Here is a 17,200-nt window from a genome sequence, read left to right on the forward strand (position 1 = left end):
CCACGGCGGTTTTGTGTCTACACATGTCACCATAGTCCCAGAGCCATGAAGTGCTGACTCCAGCATTCAGTTGTCTGTCATTAGCAAAATTAGGAGGAAGAGAGTTTGTAATAAGTCTTTAATTCAGCGGTTCTCAAAGTGTGGGTTTCCGAGGTCAACTGTTTTCTTACTAATACTAAGATATATAATACTTAGATACTCCCCGCCTGTTCTACTCTCATGCTCCTATAACTGTACAGAGGAATTTTACACAGGCTACCCAATTGTGATTTCAAAACGGATTGAATGCAAGAGCAGGTATGAGGATCCAGCTGCCTTCTGTGAAGCTTGACATCAAAGATATTTACAAAAATACAACACGATGCCACCTTTCTCCCTAATTTTTGGAAAATATAATTATTTTATTTAAAGTGTTTATAATAGGTATTGACTTTGTTAATTTTTTTTTTTTTTTTTTGGCGGTACGCGGGCCTCTCACCGTTGTGGCCTACCCCATTGCAGAGCACAGGCTCCGGATGCACGGGCTCAGCGGCCATGGCTCACGGGCCCAGCCGCTCCGCGGCATGTGGGATCCTCCTGGACCGGGGCACGAACCCATGTCTCCTGCATCGGCAGGCGGACTCCCATCCACTGCGCCACCAGGGAAGCCCGACTTTGTTAATTTTAAATCAGTTAAATATTTTAAAATTTTTCAGTCTTTATTTCTAATATGATAAATACAAATTTAAAAAATTGACATAGTAAATATATATTAAATAGACATAACACACATAAGCAAAAATTCTATGGGGTCTTTGGTACTTTTAGAGAGTAGAAAGGGTTCTTGAAAAAGAGTTTGAGAACCGCTGCCTTAACGTAGACGCCCTCATCTTTTACAGACACAGAGCCATCCTAATAGTGCTTTATAATTGCTCTCTGATCACATTATCTTCCCTAAACCATAAAAAACAAACAAAGAACATAATTTCATGCCAATTCCCTTATTTCCCCGGGCTCCTGGTGGGCTACCTGTTTTGCGAAGGGGTTGGTGGAGGGATGATCGTTTCAGGGGGTTCCTCCCTAGCAGACCAAGGTCAATGCAGGAGCCCCACACTGGGAACCAAACCCACACTTCAGGTGTAACCTCTGCGATTCAGTCATTTTCTATTCGTTTGGTTCAGGTTCCTCATCATTTAGAACTCATAAACAGGTCTTCAGTTTTATTGGGATTGAATCATATAAGCAAGTGTTCTATTGTTTTTATGATATTGTTTGGGAGCAAGGAGTGCCTTACTAGGTCACCAAACCCATCCTTGCCCCACATGAAAGAGCTTAGAGAGATTGATTGCATTGGGTTCATTAAGCCTCCGGGGGAGTTTTTATTAGAATTAGGTAACCCCCATGAGGAATTTGTGGGTCCATTATAAACCATTAATACCTCAAAGCAAATTAGCTTAGCTGCTTTCCAAGAATAGGTCTCTGAGAGCAATAATGGGAAATGAGGTAGGTACAATAATGAGTTGGGAAGATTGAGAAGGGATTGCCGGAAAGGAAGGGTTCCAACAGCACCCCGACTACCAGGGAGCCCTGGGACCTTCGGCATGTGGCAGAAGAGGAGGGCATGGGAGGGCATCGAGAACCTTCTTCTGAGACCTTCCCAGACCTTTTGTAGACTGGTTCTTCATCACTACTTGAGATCACTCTGAATTCTTTCTCCTCCGAATCTCCTTCTGAGTGTATGGTGGTTCAAAATCAGTCCATAAATTCTTAAATATTCCTCACTTCAAAAGGTGGAACCTAGTTCCCCTCCCCTTCAATGTGGGCTGAATTTAGGAACATCAGCAAATGGAATGTGGCAAGTGTGATGGTAATAGGCTTTTGGGGGCAGTTTGTGAAAGGCAAGTGGCTTCCCCCTTGTTCTCTCTTGAATCTCTCACTCTGGGAGAATCCAGCTACCATGTTGTGAGTAGCTCTTTGAAGAGGCCCACAAGACCAGGAACAGAAACCTCCTGCTAACAGCCAGTGAGGAACTGAGGCCTCCAGCCAACAGCCATGTGAGTGAGCCGTCTTGGACTCGGACCCTCCACCCCCAGTTGAAGCTTGACTGCAGCTCTTGTGGGTATCTTGGCTGCAATCTCATGGGATACCGAAGCCAGAACCACACTGCTGGCCACTGCCGGAGTCCTGAGCCTCAGAAACTGTGTGAGAAAATGTTTGTTTCAAGCCAGTCCACTTGGGGTAGCTTGTTACACAGCAATGGATAATTAATAAGTATGAATTCCTCCTGTGAGTTACTATTTCTTTAAAGATATTACCTGGCCCCATTACAGGAAAGGAATGCCCTTTGATATCTGTATTAGTAGAATTCTGGGTTGTTTGTTTTCCATTTGCTCCACCCTTACCTGGGATCATTTTCCACCTCTTTTTGCCCCGTTCTCTGCTGTAAGTGGTTGATTCCATGGGCTCCCTTGCCCTCGGGCTTCTCTTTGGTTTCTATCCATGGAAAACACTGGCAGGGGAGGAGAGGGCAGGATGAAAGAGAGGTCTGGACATCTACCCCTCTGACTGATTTCCCTCCCACCAGCCTAGGAGGCAAGGGATGATATTACACGTGACTTTATTCTATGCAAATCTGCAGAGTTGGAGTTCACTATGTTAAGGTCCATGTATTTAAAAGAAAGCAACTCCCTCTTTGTTCCTCCTTTGAATTAGAAAACAGCCTCTAATTCCCCGAAGATAATCAGATCCACTTACTCAAACCTGCTTCTTCTGCAAGCAAAATCAAGTCCCACCGCCTGGATTATATGACTGCTGCTTATTAAATTAAGTTGGGGTAATTACCGGGGTGGAGAAACGACACAAAGAGTATCAAAGGCTGATATTTCTAGAAACACCTCAGAAGGTGTTTCCTGCTCGTTTGGGACACAGCCAAAATTGGCTGGGCTGAGAACACTGCATGTGACATGTTGCCTTGCTAGAGCAGTCAAGGAGGGGCAAGCGTCTGTGAATAAGACACGTGCTAGACTGGGAAGAGGCCTGGCTTGGAGCAGGAAGATCTGGCTCCCTATCCTCACTGGCAAGATCACTGCCTAACCTTGGGCAAATAACTTCTTGGGTTTTCAAAAGTAAACGGGCCTGTCTTATCTACTGCACAGTATGGTGGCTGTGAAAAACCAATTAAATAGGATTTTGCTGGATTATTAAATATAAGGGGAGGCACAGGGACTTCCCTGGTGGCGCAGTGGCGTTACTCTGTTGTAATTACCACTGTCCACAAGGGTGAATCTAGGGTACTACGGGAGGGAGAAGTCCTTGAATCCTTTGTCAGTCATGGAACCAGCAAGAAACAGACAGCACACTTAGGTGGGGTTTTTGAAAGGACCATTTTTTGAGGTGTGGGCAGAGTTAAGAGTGCCCACCGATGTTGAGGCATCTGTGACCATCAACAGAGGAAAGCCAACCCCACCCAACCTGAAGGGTAATGGCTAGAAATGGTGTTGTTGGACCTGATGAGAGCTGGACTCATGGTAGAAGGGCCATGCAATGCCAGGTATAGTTGTAGAAAGACATAGTCAGTGCCAAACAACAGCAAAACAGGCAGGAGAAATAAATACTCTGACTTCTCTTTCTGCTCCCTAATCTCCTGCGTGTGCCTCCTACTAGCCAGATCCATCTGGAAACCAGAGACAAGGGTGCCTGGATGATGCCATCCAGGCAGTTGGTAGACGTCAATGTCCTAGTCCCCAGAGGAGGGTGGGGAGGGTCAGGGAGTGGGTCTGGAGAGGCAAATGGAGAACATCGTGAACAAGGTCCAAAAGAGGAGAAATTATAGGAATTGTTGAAACAATATTTTCTAAAACTTTTTAAAATTTCATTACTTAATTAAAATGCCTAAACTTGCAAAGAGAGTCCACAGCTACCGATGGAATGAGGAGGGATCTGAATGAGTACAGAGGGCTGGATACTTGAGGCTTCTATTATGGGAGAGAGGCAGTGACGGGCATATGCCCAGAAAACCAATCCTGGACTGTTTTAAATAAAGGCTTTATTTTTTAAAGAAGTTCTAGGTTCCAGAAAAATTAAGAAAAAGCTACAGAGATTCCCCACATACTCCCTGCCTCCACACATGTACAGCCTTCTTGGCTATCAACATCCCGCACCAGGGTGGTACATTTGTTACAACTGATGAACCTACATTGACACAACACAACTACCCAAAGTTCATAGTTTACAATTGGGTCCATCCTTGGTGTTGTACCTTCTGTGTGTTTGGACAAATGAATAATGATCTGTACAATCACTGTGATATTACAAAGAGTAGCGTCACTGTCCTAAAAGTCCTCTGTGCTCCACCTATTCATCCCTTCCCACTAAGCCCTGGCAACCACTGATTTTTTTCCTGTCTCCATGGTGTTGCCTTTTCCAGAATGTCATGTAATTGGAATCATACGGTAGGGAGCCTTTTCAGATTGGCATCTTTCACTTAGTGATATGCATTTAAGGTTCCTCCGTGTCTCTTCATGGCTTGATGTCTCATTTCTTTTTAGCACTGAAATAATATTGCATTGTCTAGATGTACCACAGTTTATTAATCCATTTACCTACTGAAGGACATCTTGGTTGTTTCCAAGTTTTGTCCTGGATCCTTTTGGATGGGGGGTGGGGGAGGGAAGACAGGCATCCAGCTTAGCCATGGACAGAGCTTCAACAGTCCTCCATGGTCCTCAGGCCCTTTGCAAAGAGACTTCTGTGAGGCCTGTCCTACTGTCTCAAATGTACTCAGACACACTCTCACCCCCTGCATGTATTGTCTGAACTTTGACTGAAAGATACTAGCTGCCAAGTGTATATTAGGAAATAAGGATGTAGATCCTGGTCTTGAAGAATTGATAGACTAGTGGAAAGGAAAAGATAACTGACTACAACTGACTTGTACAAATGCAATGAGACTTTCAGAAAAGCTAGGATTTTAGCATCAGACTAAAGGTGAGTTTCCCATGATGCTATTCAGCGTTTGGTTCTTGCAATTCCATGGTGATAGTTTTGGATACAACAGATAGGCCTATTTGAGCATAAGATTCTTAGTACGTAGACTCATTACTGAGTGTGCATTCCATGAGAAACCTTAAAGACTATAGCTCTTTGTTTTTGAGAGAGAGAAAGGGACACCCCCCACCCCTCCCATTTCCTGATACATACTGAATCTTTACTTTAGGAATCATATTGTCCTGGGTTTAAACCCCAGTTTTGCCACCTATCAGCCAGGTGACTTTGGGAAAATTACCCAACCTCTCTAAGCTTCTGTTTCCTAAGTTGCGAAATTGACATCCTAGTAACTGTAGGATTATTGTAAGTATTAAGTGATATACATTTAAGGTTCCTCCATGTCATTAGCATGGTGTTTGGTGTGTAGGAAGCATTCCAAAGATGATATCTACTCATTTTATGACTTCTTGCTACATACTTTTTTAAACAGAGAGGCCAAGATTGTTAGCTTCCTTTGGGGGCACAGTTGGAGAAGTGCATCGTTTTTTGTTTTTTTTTTTTAACTTTTTTGGTTAAAAAAAAAGCATGTTTTTTTTTGGTTAAAAAAAAAAACCATTCCCAGAAATGGAACCCACAGCCCCTGCGGTGGAAGTGCAGAGTGTTAACCCCTGGACTGCCAAGGAAGTCCCTGGAGAAGTGTATCTTGAAGGAGCAAGCTGACCATCCTACAATCAGGGCCTAGACAACAGTGAAAGGAGTTAGGTAAGTCGTAAGTCATAAACATGCAGGATCAGTTATTGTTTTTATATAAAATATTGATATTTTGTTTATTATGGATTGTTTTGCATTGATTCTGACTTTATTTATTTTTTTTTTTAATTTTTTATTTATTTACTTTTTGGCTGTGTGGCATCTTCCTTGCTGCACAGGGGCTTTCTCTAGTTGCGGTGAGCCGGGGCTGCTCTTCGTTGCAGTGTGCGGGCTTCTCATTGCAGTGGCTTCTCTTGCTGCAGAGCACAGGCTCTAGGTGCCCGGGCTTCAGTAGCGGTGGCATGGGGGCTCAGCAGTTGTGGCTCAGGAGTTGGGCTCTAGAGCGCAGGCTCAGTAGTTTTGTTGCTCTGCGGCATGTGGCATCTTCCCAGACCAGGGCTCGAACCGTATGCCCTGCATCGGCGGGCAGATTCTTAACCACTGCGCCACCAGGGAAGTCCCTGACTTTTTAAAATATTGCATTAAAATATTATCTTGGGCTTCCCTGGTGGCGCAGTGGTTGAGAGTCCGCCTGCCGATACAGGGGACACAGGTTCGTGTCCCGGTCCGGGAAGATCCCACATGCCGCGGAGCAGCTGGGCCCGTGAGCCATGGCCGCTGAGCCTGCGCGTCCGGAGCCTGTGCTCCGCAGCGGGAGAGGCCACAACAGTGAGAGGCCCGCGTACCGCAAAAAATTATTTATCTTGATAACCCACTTTTTTGGTACCTCCTTAAAGTTCATTCACCTGACCCTAAAGCACTTAGGTCATGGTGTGACTGGCACAAAGTCCAGAGCTGCCTGTAGGAAAAGACTGAAGATCTTTGGGTGAGTTTGAACTTGTGCTTTGCAAGGCCTAGAACACTTAGCCTCCTGGGATAGGAGCAGAGGGTGTGGACTACAACTCCCAGAAGGCCGCGCGGCACGGTGCCCTCACCGATTGGCTGGTATGGCCCCGCCCCCACCACGCCCCTGCCGGGAGGACCCGGGGCAGCGAGTCCCGGACTAGCGTGCTCCCAAAGCCGGCTACCCAGTGTAGTTTCGCCTTGCCGGACAGGCTTCATGGCGGCCCAACCGGTGTCCCGGATGCTGCGGCGGGTCCTGAGGTCCAGCGTCCGGAGCTGCAGCTCGGGCGCTCTGGTGACGCAGCCACACCCCGGGGAGCCCTCCCAACCTGCCGTGGAGGTGAGCCTCCCGCATCCACACTTTCTTGGGGGAGGGGGTGGCCTGGCAGCTGCACCTTATGCCCAGAAGCACCCCGGCCCGTCCGCGGTAGCTGCTTCTGGGAGGGGTGTCTGCCTCTGCGAGGGACTCCTCAGCGCTTATTTAGGTGTGGGGAGAGGAGTGGAATGATGTTTTCTAGATAGACTGCCCAGTCTCACCCGGTATCCCAACGAGGGGTGGCGGGGTGGGGCGCTCCTTGGGGTCTGGCTTAAAAACCTCCCTGCCCACCCATCCGTGCAACCCACTTCCAGGTCTGAGTGACTCCCAGAGATGGGGGAGCAGGCGGCAGGACTCTGGGACCAATGAGATATTATTAGTACCCCTTTCCGCCCTGCCTCACACCCAGCCTCTTTAAACATTTTCCTCCCTGCCCCCCAGTGGAGGTTGTGTGTGATCAGGTGTTTTTGTGACACCCCACTTCATAGTGTGGCACTGACTAAAAACGTCACCTTGGTGCTGCCAGTAGTCAACTGTCACTTTGTAGTCACAGGGTTGTGTGACCCGTCCTTCACTGACTCTTTTTGTTTCATCTTCATTTCCCTTAGGAGGGTTCAGTCTCTTTCTAGAGCAGAATGGAGTCAGGACCAGGGGTCCTGCAGGTTAGGGACTCCGCTATGTCTTTAGGGTTGGGATAGACCCCCTCAGTCCTTAACAGCATCTCAGAGGGGTTTCCAGCATAAGAAGTTTTAAATTTGTTTTGTCCATGTTGTCAGGGAATCATTTGGGGAGAAGCATCTCTTTTTTGGTGACGCCTTTTCTAGGCTGATCTGGTCATTCTTTTCCCACCTCCTGGCTCAGGGTTTCAAGTTCTGGGATTCATCAGATCATGCACCTGCTGTTGCTCAATCAAGGGGAGGGCCTCAGCCTGACCTGCTTTCCCCAGATCTGATCCCCCCTTCCCCCCCACCCGCGGGATCCTCAGATAAGCAGATCCCATTTCTGGGAGGTGGAGAAGTTTGTCAGTATCCTTGAACTCTGAACTTTGTGGAGGGAAAAATTGGAAAGCAAAGATGAGAGATCTTTAAAGAATTCAGGAAAAGAGAAGTTTCTTCTCCCCCTTGCCCCTCATTTACTTTGTACCTTTCATCCTGTGCTAAGTGGCTTCATTCGTGCTCTCTTTCAGTCCTCACAATAAACCATGTGAAGTGAGTAGAGTTTGTATTTTCAGGTGAGGGTGCTCATGGAAGTTAACTTCCCTGGAGTCCCTGAGCTGTAAAGTAAGGGAACCGGAGCTCAAACTCTAGCACTTGTGCTCCTGCTTCTTTTCTGTGGGGAGAGTAGAAGAGAGGCTGCTCTTACCCTTACCTTTACACCATGAGGGCAGGTAGCGTTAGCAGGTAAGAAGGTGGACTCAGAATGCCTCGGTTTGAATCCCAGCCCTACCACTTATTAGGTGTGTGAACTTGAGCAGGTCTTCTCAGTGCCTCAGTGTTCTTCTCTGTAAAATGGGAATAACAGTGTCTACAAAACCTGGCACATGTACGTGCCGTGCACGTGGATTGCACATGTTTGTTGTAATTATGCTTGCCGCCATTGCCACATTCTGTGTCCCCTAAGTCCCCTCCCACCTGGACACTCAGGATAGTCATTCTGTCAACTATCTGATCACAGACCTCCCACCCTGGACGTTCCCCACCAGGGTTATCCTCAGATAGGTTGCTCCTTGGGTGCTGGGTGCTCCCCTGCCTTTCTTGGTACAGTGCTTAGCCGGTGCTCTGCAGGCGGTAGAGTTAGCAGGTATTTTTTGGCTGTTTGAAACAGGTCTGGTGAGGGTGCACGTGACAGAGCACTGGACAGGGAGCCCCAAGCTTTCATGCTCGCTTTGCCCCCAGTTTGACCTGGCTCCTGGGCCTGTCTCTTCCCCTCTCTTCCTGTCTTTAAAACCAGTGGGATGGACTAGCCCATCTGTACGCAGTGGGGGAGGGCACAGAATGTCCTTAGGAAAATCTCAGAGGTATGTTCAACCAATCCACCGAGCTTGCCAGTTGGCAGGAGCAGGGGTGGGGGCATCTGGAAGCCCTGTCCTCCCTTCCCCCATACCCTACGCGGGGCCCTGAGGTCTGGTTTGAGATGGCAAGTGCTTGGAGAGACAGGGAAATCCCCTGGCTGTTGTCTGTGTGTCGGGGTGTAGGTGTGGGAGAGTTGTGCAGTGAGGGGAGGGAGCTGGCTGCGAGGACAGTGGATAGGGGCATTGGGCTTGGTCCCGGGGCAGATCGAGGAGCTTCTGCAGGTGGAAAGGGGAGGCGGGTTGGGGAGACAGCTCCCTCCAGCCTGTTTGGGGCAGCAAGACAGAGGGCTTCCCCCAGTTGCAAGCACTACGCCCTTCTTTCTCCCTCTCAGGCTCCGTGCAGGCTTTGTTGGGACAAGGGGCTGGCCTCAGGCCCTGGGCCTGCTTCCTTGGGGCAGGGGCAGGGGAAAGGAAGACTGCCAGGCAAAGGCACCCAGCTGTTCAGGGGGCTGGAGAGAACACAACGTGGGAGAGGGCTGTGCAGGAAGGGACTGGTACATGAGGAGGGCCGGGGCGGGGCAGTCACACGTGGAAGGAAAGGAGACCTTTCAGGGGGCTGCCTGGACTTCCAACCTGCCCAGCTTTGTTTCAATGAAGTGTGACTTATCCTTGCTGGGAGCCACAGGTGTGAAGACCTCACACTTAGGGTGGGGCTGGAGGGGGAGCAGAGGTCAAAGCCTGGGGCTGGGCACTTTGCCAGGTCCCCTCATTCAATAGAGATTAATTTTGAGCCACGCTGGGTATACATCCTCCCAAGGAGCAGGTAAATCAGGGCCAGTGATACTTGGGTTTGGCCTGTGCTCTTTTTCTCCTGCTCTTCTAGTGTCTACTCTCCAGAGCTGTTTGGGGGTCGGCCTTTATCATTCAGATCAAAGGCCCAAGGTTAGTGAATATTAGAGGAGGCACTTTGAGGGCAGGGTCCCTCCCTTAACTAACTCCTTCCTACCACTCTTCCCCACCACTTCATCCCAGTTTGCACTGGGTTGGTAGACAAGATATAACCAGTAGCGTGTGGTAGGCTGCCTAGTTCCTGGTTGTGGCACTAGTATCTGTGGTTCTCGGGAAGCTCAGACCCCACATGTCCTGCTCTGAGTGGTGTGACAGCAGGTCTGAAACCCCAGCCTTGGGCCCTCTGCCATTAAGTAGGGCTTTGCAAGACGAGAGAAGCTGACAAGAGTGGGAAAACTAGTCACAGCACACACACACACAGTGCCCCTCCATGGACACATGATGAACGGTTATTTGTAAGTAGGAGTTAGATTAAGAGAATGGGAGCAGCCACTTCCTGAATACCTACCGTGTGACAGGAACTCCTCCGGTTGAGGTAGGTAGGATCATTTTCCACAGTTTATGGACGAGGAAGCTAAGGCTTAGAGAATGGTAAGCAACTAGCTCTACAGCTAGTTGGTAACAGAGCCAGGCTTCTAATTCAAGTTTACCTGCTCCCAAAGCCTATGCTCAGAACCGCAATCACCCTGGATTAAAATGGCACTGGGTCCTGGTGTAGCAGGGCCAGTGGTTCTCAGCCTGGGCTACAGAGCTGAACAGGGACGTTTCAGATCTGAACAGGGACGTTTCAGATAAACCACTAGGGCCCCATCCCAGAGAGCAGCTGAGTCCGAATCTTTGGGCTGGGGCTCTGGCATCAGCACGTCTTAGAAGGTCTTCAGGTGATTTTAATGTGTAACAAAAGCTGAGAACCACTGTAGGAGGCTAAACCATTTTGACAGTAGAGACCAGCCTAGAAATGCATGGCAACCCCATTGCAACTGGGTTTTCCACGCACCACCTTTCCCTCTGGGTTAGGGACCTGCCTGTCTGTTCATTGACACAGCGGTTCGACACCTGCTATGACACCGGGAAACAGAGTCAGGCAGGAAGGCTTCCCACCCAGGGGAAACAGCCTGGTCCAGGCCGGGGCCGGAGAATACGAGCACCTAAGGGTGTTCTACTTCTGACATGTCCTAGCCCCGCCTGGGCGAGAGGCATTGCCGTCTCATCTGCCCAGTAATTATCCCAGGATTCTGGGCTCCTTTGACTGGTGCTGATATTTTTTCCTCCAGGGAGTTTAAAGGGAAGAAAAAAAATGGAAGAAGGAAAGTAGGGCATGCAGTGTTGGAGGAGGAGGCAGGGATGAGGTGTGTTAATACCCAACTGAGGAGTTTGCGAGGGGGAGGGGGAGGGGAGGGAGTGTTTAGGAGGCTGCGTCAGCTACTGGCTGTACAGAGTCTGAACGAATCTAGATAAGGTCACTCCAGGTCTCAAAAGTGAAATCTGGCCTCCCCTCCCGTGGGGGCCTAATTCCATTCTGGGTTGCCCCATTCCTCGGCTCCCTCTCTGCTTTCTGCTGAGTCATGCTCCTGGGTCCTCTCACTTGCTCCCTATTCTCGGCTTTATTTTCGCTCCTCCCTCACCCAGCCGCCTCTCCCAGGATGTGAAGATTAGGGTGAGGAGGGCATCTTGGCAAGTGAGGAGGTGAGGCCTGGGGGGACTAACAAATCACTGAATTGTTACACAGATTCCCAGGTGTCTGAGCTCCTGGACTGTGGTGGCCAATGGGGATGGGACTCTTTTTTTTTTTTTTTTTTTTTTTTGCGGTACGCGGGCCTCTCGCTGTTGTGGCCTCTCCCGTTGCGGAGCACAGGCTCCGGACGCGCAGGCTCAGCGGCCATGGCTCACGGGCCCAGCCGCTCTGCGGCACGTGGGATCTTCCCGAACCGGGGCACGAACCCGTGTCCCCTGCATCAGCAGGCGGACTCTCAACCACTGCGCCACCAGGGAAGCCCTCTTTTTTTTTTAAAAAAAAAAATTTATTTATTTTTTTGGCTGCGTTGGGTCTTTGTTGCTGTGCGTGGGCTTTCTCTAGTTGCGGCGAGCTGGGGCTACTCTTCATTGCAGTGCGTGGGCTTCTCATTGCCGTGGCTTCTCTCGTTGCAGAGCACGGGCTCTAGGCGCATGGGCTTCAGTAGTTGTGGCGTGTGGGCTCAGTAGTTTTGGCTTGCCGGCTCTAGACCGCAGGCTCAGTAGTTGTGGCACACGGGCTTAGTTGCTCCGCGGCATGTGGGATCTTTGCAGACCAGGGCTCGAACCCGTGATCCCTGCATTGGCAGGCGATTCTTAACCACTGCGCCACCAGGGAAGTCCCGGGATGGGACACGTGATTCTGAAGTGTCCCTGCCCCACCCCCAAGGGTACTGGTGGAAAGGCAGTGGGGTGAGTAGGGAAGGAGGAACACTTATTTCAGACTGCAGTTCAGAGAAATGACGGCTACTTTCTCGTCACGGGGCTGTGAGCAGGGTTTCTTAGAGGATGTGGGAAACTGGTCTTGGGGTGGGCAGAGCGAGGTCGGTTTTATAGACCCAGGAAAATCATGAAGCACCCCCTTCTACCTCTCCTTTCCCTTCTACCTCCTGAGTCAGTCAGTGGCCCTTGACTATACATTAGAATCACCTGGAGAGGTGAAAAAACACAGCATCTGGAGATTGAATTCAGCTGGTCTCCAGTAGAACTTTTTTCTTCAACTCCCCAGATGGTTCTAACATGTAGCCAGGGCTGAGGAGGTCTCTGAAGTAAATGTTTCTTCTTCCTGGACCTCAGGAGGGCTGGAGGCCTGCTTTCTTAGGTTACAGGATCATGAGAATCCTGGGTGTTTCCCTACCAGTGTCCTGACTAGCCCCCTCCTTTACAGCAAGACAACCTTGGCCCACAACTGTGTTCTTATTTAACAGCTGGGAGAGCAGGCCTGGAGGAGTTAGAGAACTTTCCCAGTGTGTCCCCAGGCCAGAGCCTTATCCATAGACCTCACGGATGACCACCACAGTCATGATTTCTCTGTTCTAAAGATTCTAGAGAAATGACTTCTCCCCGCCCTATGTACCATCCTGTGTACCTTCTTGGACACACCCTATGCAACTAGGGGAAGGAATTTAGAACTTGGAATCAGAAGACCTGGATTTGAATCCTGGTTCTGCCAGGGGTGTTCTTGGACCCCATTCAAGAGTTGGTTATAATAATCCCTTTAGGTGTGGGGATGGAACAGAGAACATTCTTTGGAAACCTTAAGATGCCTTGCAAACTGTTAACCTCTGTGGAGCAGTTATCTCATCGGCATGTCATGACCCAGGGCTGTGTTCTAAATGGGAGGATGGGGGAGGGGAGAGAGAACAAACTAGTTCAGATTTAGGAAAGGGTGAGGTTGGCTGCCTCCTTTCTCTCCCCAGGATGAGTTTGGGCCTTGCGGGGAGCCTCGGGCCATCTCCTCCCCTTATACCCCAAACAGTGGGTCCTTAATCCTTTTTTCTGGCCACGGGTGGGTGAAGGATAAGGACTAAAGCAATCTGGGCACGGGGTTAGTGTGGTGGCCATCCTGGCACCTCCATTCTCCCTTCCTGGAGGCTGGTGGCCTCATTCCCTCTGTGGGTCTCCCTAGTGTGCTGTCTTCCCCCCAAGGCCTTCTGTGGGAGGGGAGCCTTCCCCATGGGTTTACCCTGCCCAGCTGGGCGTGGCCCCCGGCTGCTCCTGGGGGTGTGGCCTGTTGGGTCCTTCTGGGTGTTGAGGAGGCCCCAGAGAGCCCCCCATCCGCAAGGGGGAGGCAGCTTGTGTGACACCCCCTCCCTCACAGTGAGTGACTTTGTTTCGAGCTCAAGGTAAGGAATGGGAGGCCTGGGTTGGACAAGTGGCTTCCGTGTCCCAGGCCACCTTCCCTCTCAGCTACCTGCTGTCTCCCTCCTCCTTTCTGGACGTGCTTGTCTGGTGGCGTGGTTGCCAGTTGCCAAATGGCACCTGCCCTCCCAGTGACCCATCCAAGAGATGCTAGAGATGGCTGTTCCCGGATAGGCTTCCTTTGAGGGAGGGGTAGCAGGGAGGAGGTGGGGCCCAGCTGGGGCTTAGTGCCCTTCCCTGTGCCTTGCTGCCCAGCCGGTAGGCAGCTGCACCCCTGCAGGGGTCCTCCACCCTGGGGCTGAGAGTGTGACCTTGGAGGGGCACGTCCTTCCCTCCAGGCCTGTTTCCCAACCTGTGAATAAGAGGAGAATACCAGACCCCCAGGACTGCGGAGCCCATGTGGATGGAAAGGCTAGCAGTGTGCGCGGGTGTCAGAGAGGAGGGAGGGGATGGTCGAGGGGAGAGGGCTTGCTCTCCCCAGGTGGGCGCTCCTCGCACCTCTCCCCCAGCCCCTGTTGTCGCAGGTGCCGTCCGGACGGAGGCGGTTCCTGAGGGAGCACGCGGCCCCCTTCTCTGCCTTCCTCACCGACAGCTTCGGCCGGCGCCACAGCTACCTGCGGATCTCCCTCACCGAGAAGTGCAACCTCAGATGTGAGTCGCCCTCCTGGGCTCCTGTCCCTCTGCTGCAGTAGCCCCTAAATCACCCCGTGTCTGGGAATCCTTCTCAATCCTCCCCATTCCTCTTTCTAGAAAACTCCACCTGCCCTTCTTCCTTGCTTGCCAGGTGGGGTTCATGGGCAAGGTAGGGGTCAAGGGTGAGTTTTATGATCCTGGAAGCTGGGTTCTACTTGGGATTAGGTTGGAGAACAGAATTGCTGTTGGGTTTAGGATTGAGGTTGGCCTGGGATCTCCCACTCTTCGGGGCTCTTTCCCCTCCCTCCTGTTTCCTTGCGGTCCCCACGGTTCAGGACGTGGCATGGGGACTGCTGGACGGTGTAAACAAGTGAGATAGGCAGCAGTGGCAGCTATAAAGACACCCCAACCCCAGTCCCATGAGACGAGTTGTCTGGGGCCAGGCTAGTACACAGAGTCCTTGTTTCATAACCCCACGCGGAGTGCTCTGGGCCAGATCCACTGCTGGAGGGGCTTCCGAAGTGTGTTAGTCCATCTGTCCTGCCTTCCTTCCCTCCCTCCTTCTCTTCTCCCTTCCTTTCTCTCACTGTAGCTCACAATAAGAAATACATTTACTTCATGGCCCAGTAAATACGTGCATGTGTAGTAAATGTTTAACCAAACAATACCCATTACGTGCAGTACTGATGTTCTGATGTTGTTACCTAATCTGTTCCATCTTAAAAGACCAATTCTGGACCTTTCACTGATTTGACTGAATGACCCCCTAGCGGATCCTGACCACTGGTACTGATTAAACCCGTACCATGGGAACTGATGGGAGGAGGTGGTGCCCCCCTCACTGGCCAGGGCTCGCCTCATTTATCCCCTTCTGCTACCTTGCCCTGAACAGGTGGTACCTCAGTTTTCCAACCTGTGAAATGGGACTGATGGTCGCCTGTAGGAGACAAACTGGGTGTGAGAACATGTGTAGCCACAGAGGAGAGCAGCTTTGCCCAGGCCAGGGAGCACCTCCCAGCCTCCTTCGCCTTAGGACACATAGAGAAGGGTCCCTGTTTGTCAAAACCAGATGAAATGAAGGAGATGAACGATGGCAGAAGGAATGGGCCCAGGGCCCTGGCCTTTCATGTCTCGGCCTGCCCTACCTCCAGCCAGGCTGAGCTGTCAGCCTCATTTATCATCTTTAAGCCCTGAGGGACAGCAAGGCCAGTCGGGGAAGGGGTGTTAAATTTTGTAGGTGAGAGTGGTGAGCCCCAAAGAGAATCTGGCCTAGGGTTTGTGCCACCTCACACTTGGCCGGGTCTTTCCTCATGGCTGGGGTGGGGTTCAGGAGACACTTGTGGCCTGGTGGGGGAGTTGGGGACTGGTAACATCGCAGCCTGACCGCTGCAGTCACTTCCTTCCTCCACGTCCCCTCCCTCCCCTCAGGTCAATACTGCATGCCCGAGGAGGGTGTCCCTCTGACCCCCAAGGCAGACCTGCTGACCACAGAGGAGCTCCTAACCCTGGCCCGCCTCTTTGTGAAAGAAGGTGTAGACAAGATCCGACTCACGGGCGGGGAGCCGCTCATTCGGCCGGACGTGGTGGACATCGTGGGTGAGTTGACAAAAGTCGTCACCACCTCTCCCAGCTTGTGCCCCCTCCAGCTGGGCTCCAGTATTGATATCAGAAGCTAACACTCCTTTCGGGCATTATGCTCACAGAGTCCTACGCCTTCTGAGACAGGTACCATTCCTATTCCCATTTTGTAAAGAATTGAGGCACAAAGAAGTTCGGTAACTTGCCCAAGGTCACAAAGCTGATAAGTGCCAGAGCCCAGTGGTTTGATGTCAAATTTAGACTAAAGTCCTCACCAGGGCTTGGAGGCCCACGTGATCTGGTTCCCATCAACTGCAGAGACCTCTCTCCTGCCGCTTGGCCTCCATCCTCCCCTGCATTCATGCTGCCGGGCCTTTGCACATGCTGTTCCCTTTGCCAGGAGCACAGGGCTCCCTGCCTGCCTCATTCAGGGGTCTGCTCCCGTGTCATCTCCTTGGGGAGACCTCCTTGGCTGCTCTGTCTAAATTCCCCCTCACATACCCCAGCTGCTGTGTCTCCCAGGAGTTGGTAGGGTACAGACCATGGACCAAAACCGGGCCACCACCTGTGTGTGTGCGACCTGCAAGCTAAGAATAGTTTCTATATTTCTAAATGATTGAAAAAGAAAATCAAAAGAATAACATTTGTGGCACTTGAAAAAGAAAATCAAAAGAATAGCATTTGTGGCACTTGAAAATTGTATGAAATTTAAAATTCACTGTCCATTAATAAAGTTTTATTGGCACATAGCCACACCCACTCATTTACATATCTCCCCTGTTGCAGAGCTAAGTTGCCACAAAGACCATATGGCCAGCAAAGCCAAAAGTGTTTATTGTCTGGCCTTTTAACAGAAAAAGTGTGGCGATCCTACTCTACCACGTGGTGTTATTTGGTTGGTTTTTGTCTGTCTCCTCATTTACTAGCATGAAAGCTCTCATGGAGCTGGGCAGGTTCTGTTCACAGCTGTGTTTTGAGCACCTAGGGAAGCGCCTACACACGGTTGGGGCTCACTGGTGTTTGCTGGATGAGTGAAGGTGGTTCAAAATATGATCTCTGAAGGATGACGTGTCCACGTGTGAATCTCAGCTGCACCTCATACTAGTAGTATATCTTTTTTTTTTTGCGGTACGCGGGCCTCTCACTGTTGTGGCCTCTCCCGTTGCGGAGCACAGGCTCCGGACGCGCAGGTTCAGCGGCCATGGCTCACGGGCCCAGCCGCTCCACGGCATGTGGGGTCTTCCCGGACCGGGGCACAAACCTGTGTCCCTTGCATCGGCAGGCGGACTCTCAACCACTGCGCCACCAGGGAAGCCCTAGTAGTATATCTTGAGCAACTTTTAAAGTCCGTCCTAAGCCTTTAGACAGGGTAACCTACCTTA

General features: G+C 50.8%; 1 protein-coding gene across 3 annotated transcripts in view; it reads left to right on the plus strand.

Moving 5' to 3' along the window:
* Positions 1 to 6,267: 6,267 nt before the first annotated feature.
* Positions 6,268 to 17,200, plus strand: part of MOCS1 (molybdenum cofactor synthesis 1) — a 38,329-nt gene continuing 27,396 nt past the window's right edge. Inside the window, exons 1-3 of one of the 3 annotated variants that reach the window (XM_030759462.2) lie at positions 6,268 to 6,898; positions 14,132 to 14,258; positions 15,669 to 15,836. In XM_030759462.2, coding sequence (XP_030615322.2) covers positions 6,776 to 6,898; positions 14,132 to 14,258; positions 15,669 to 15,836 — 418 coding nt within the window. In that variant the 5' untranslated portion in view covers positions 6,268 to 6,775. The remainder of the gene's footprint in view (positions 6,899 to 14,131; positions 14,259 to 15,668; positions 15,837 to 17,200) is intronic. The other 2 variants (XM_022581837.3, XM_030759465.2) reach the window with 2 other exon arrangements.

Source organism: Delphinapterus leucas, chromosome 10 (assembly GCF_059928025.1).
Source record: "Delphinapterus leucas isolate spDelLeu-1000000601 "Yukka" chromosome 10, BTC_Dleu_Yukka2, whole genome shotgun sequence".
Lineage (NCBI taxonomy): Eukaryota > Metazoa > Chordata > Mammalia > Artiodactyla > Monodontidae > Delphinapterus > Delphinapterus leucas.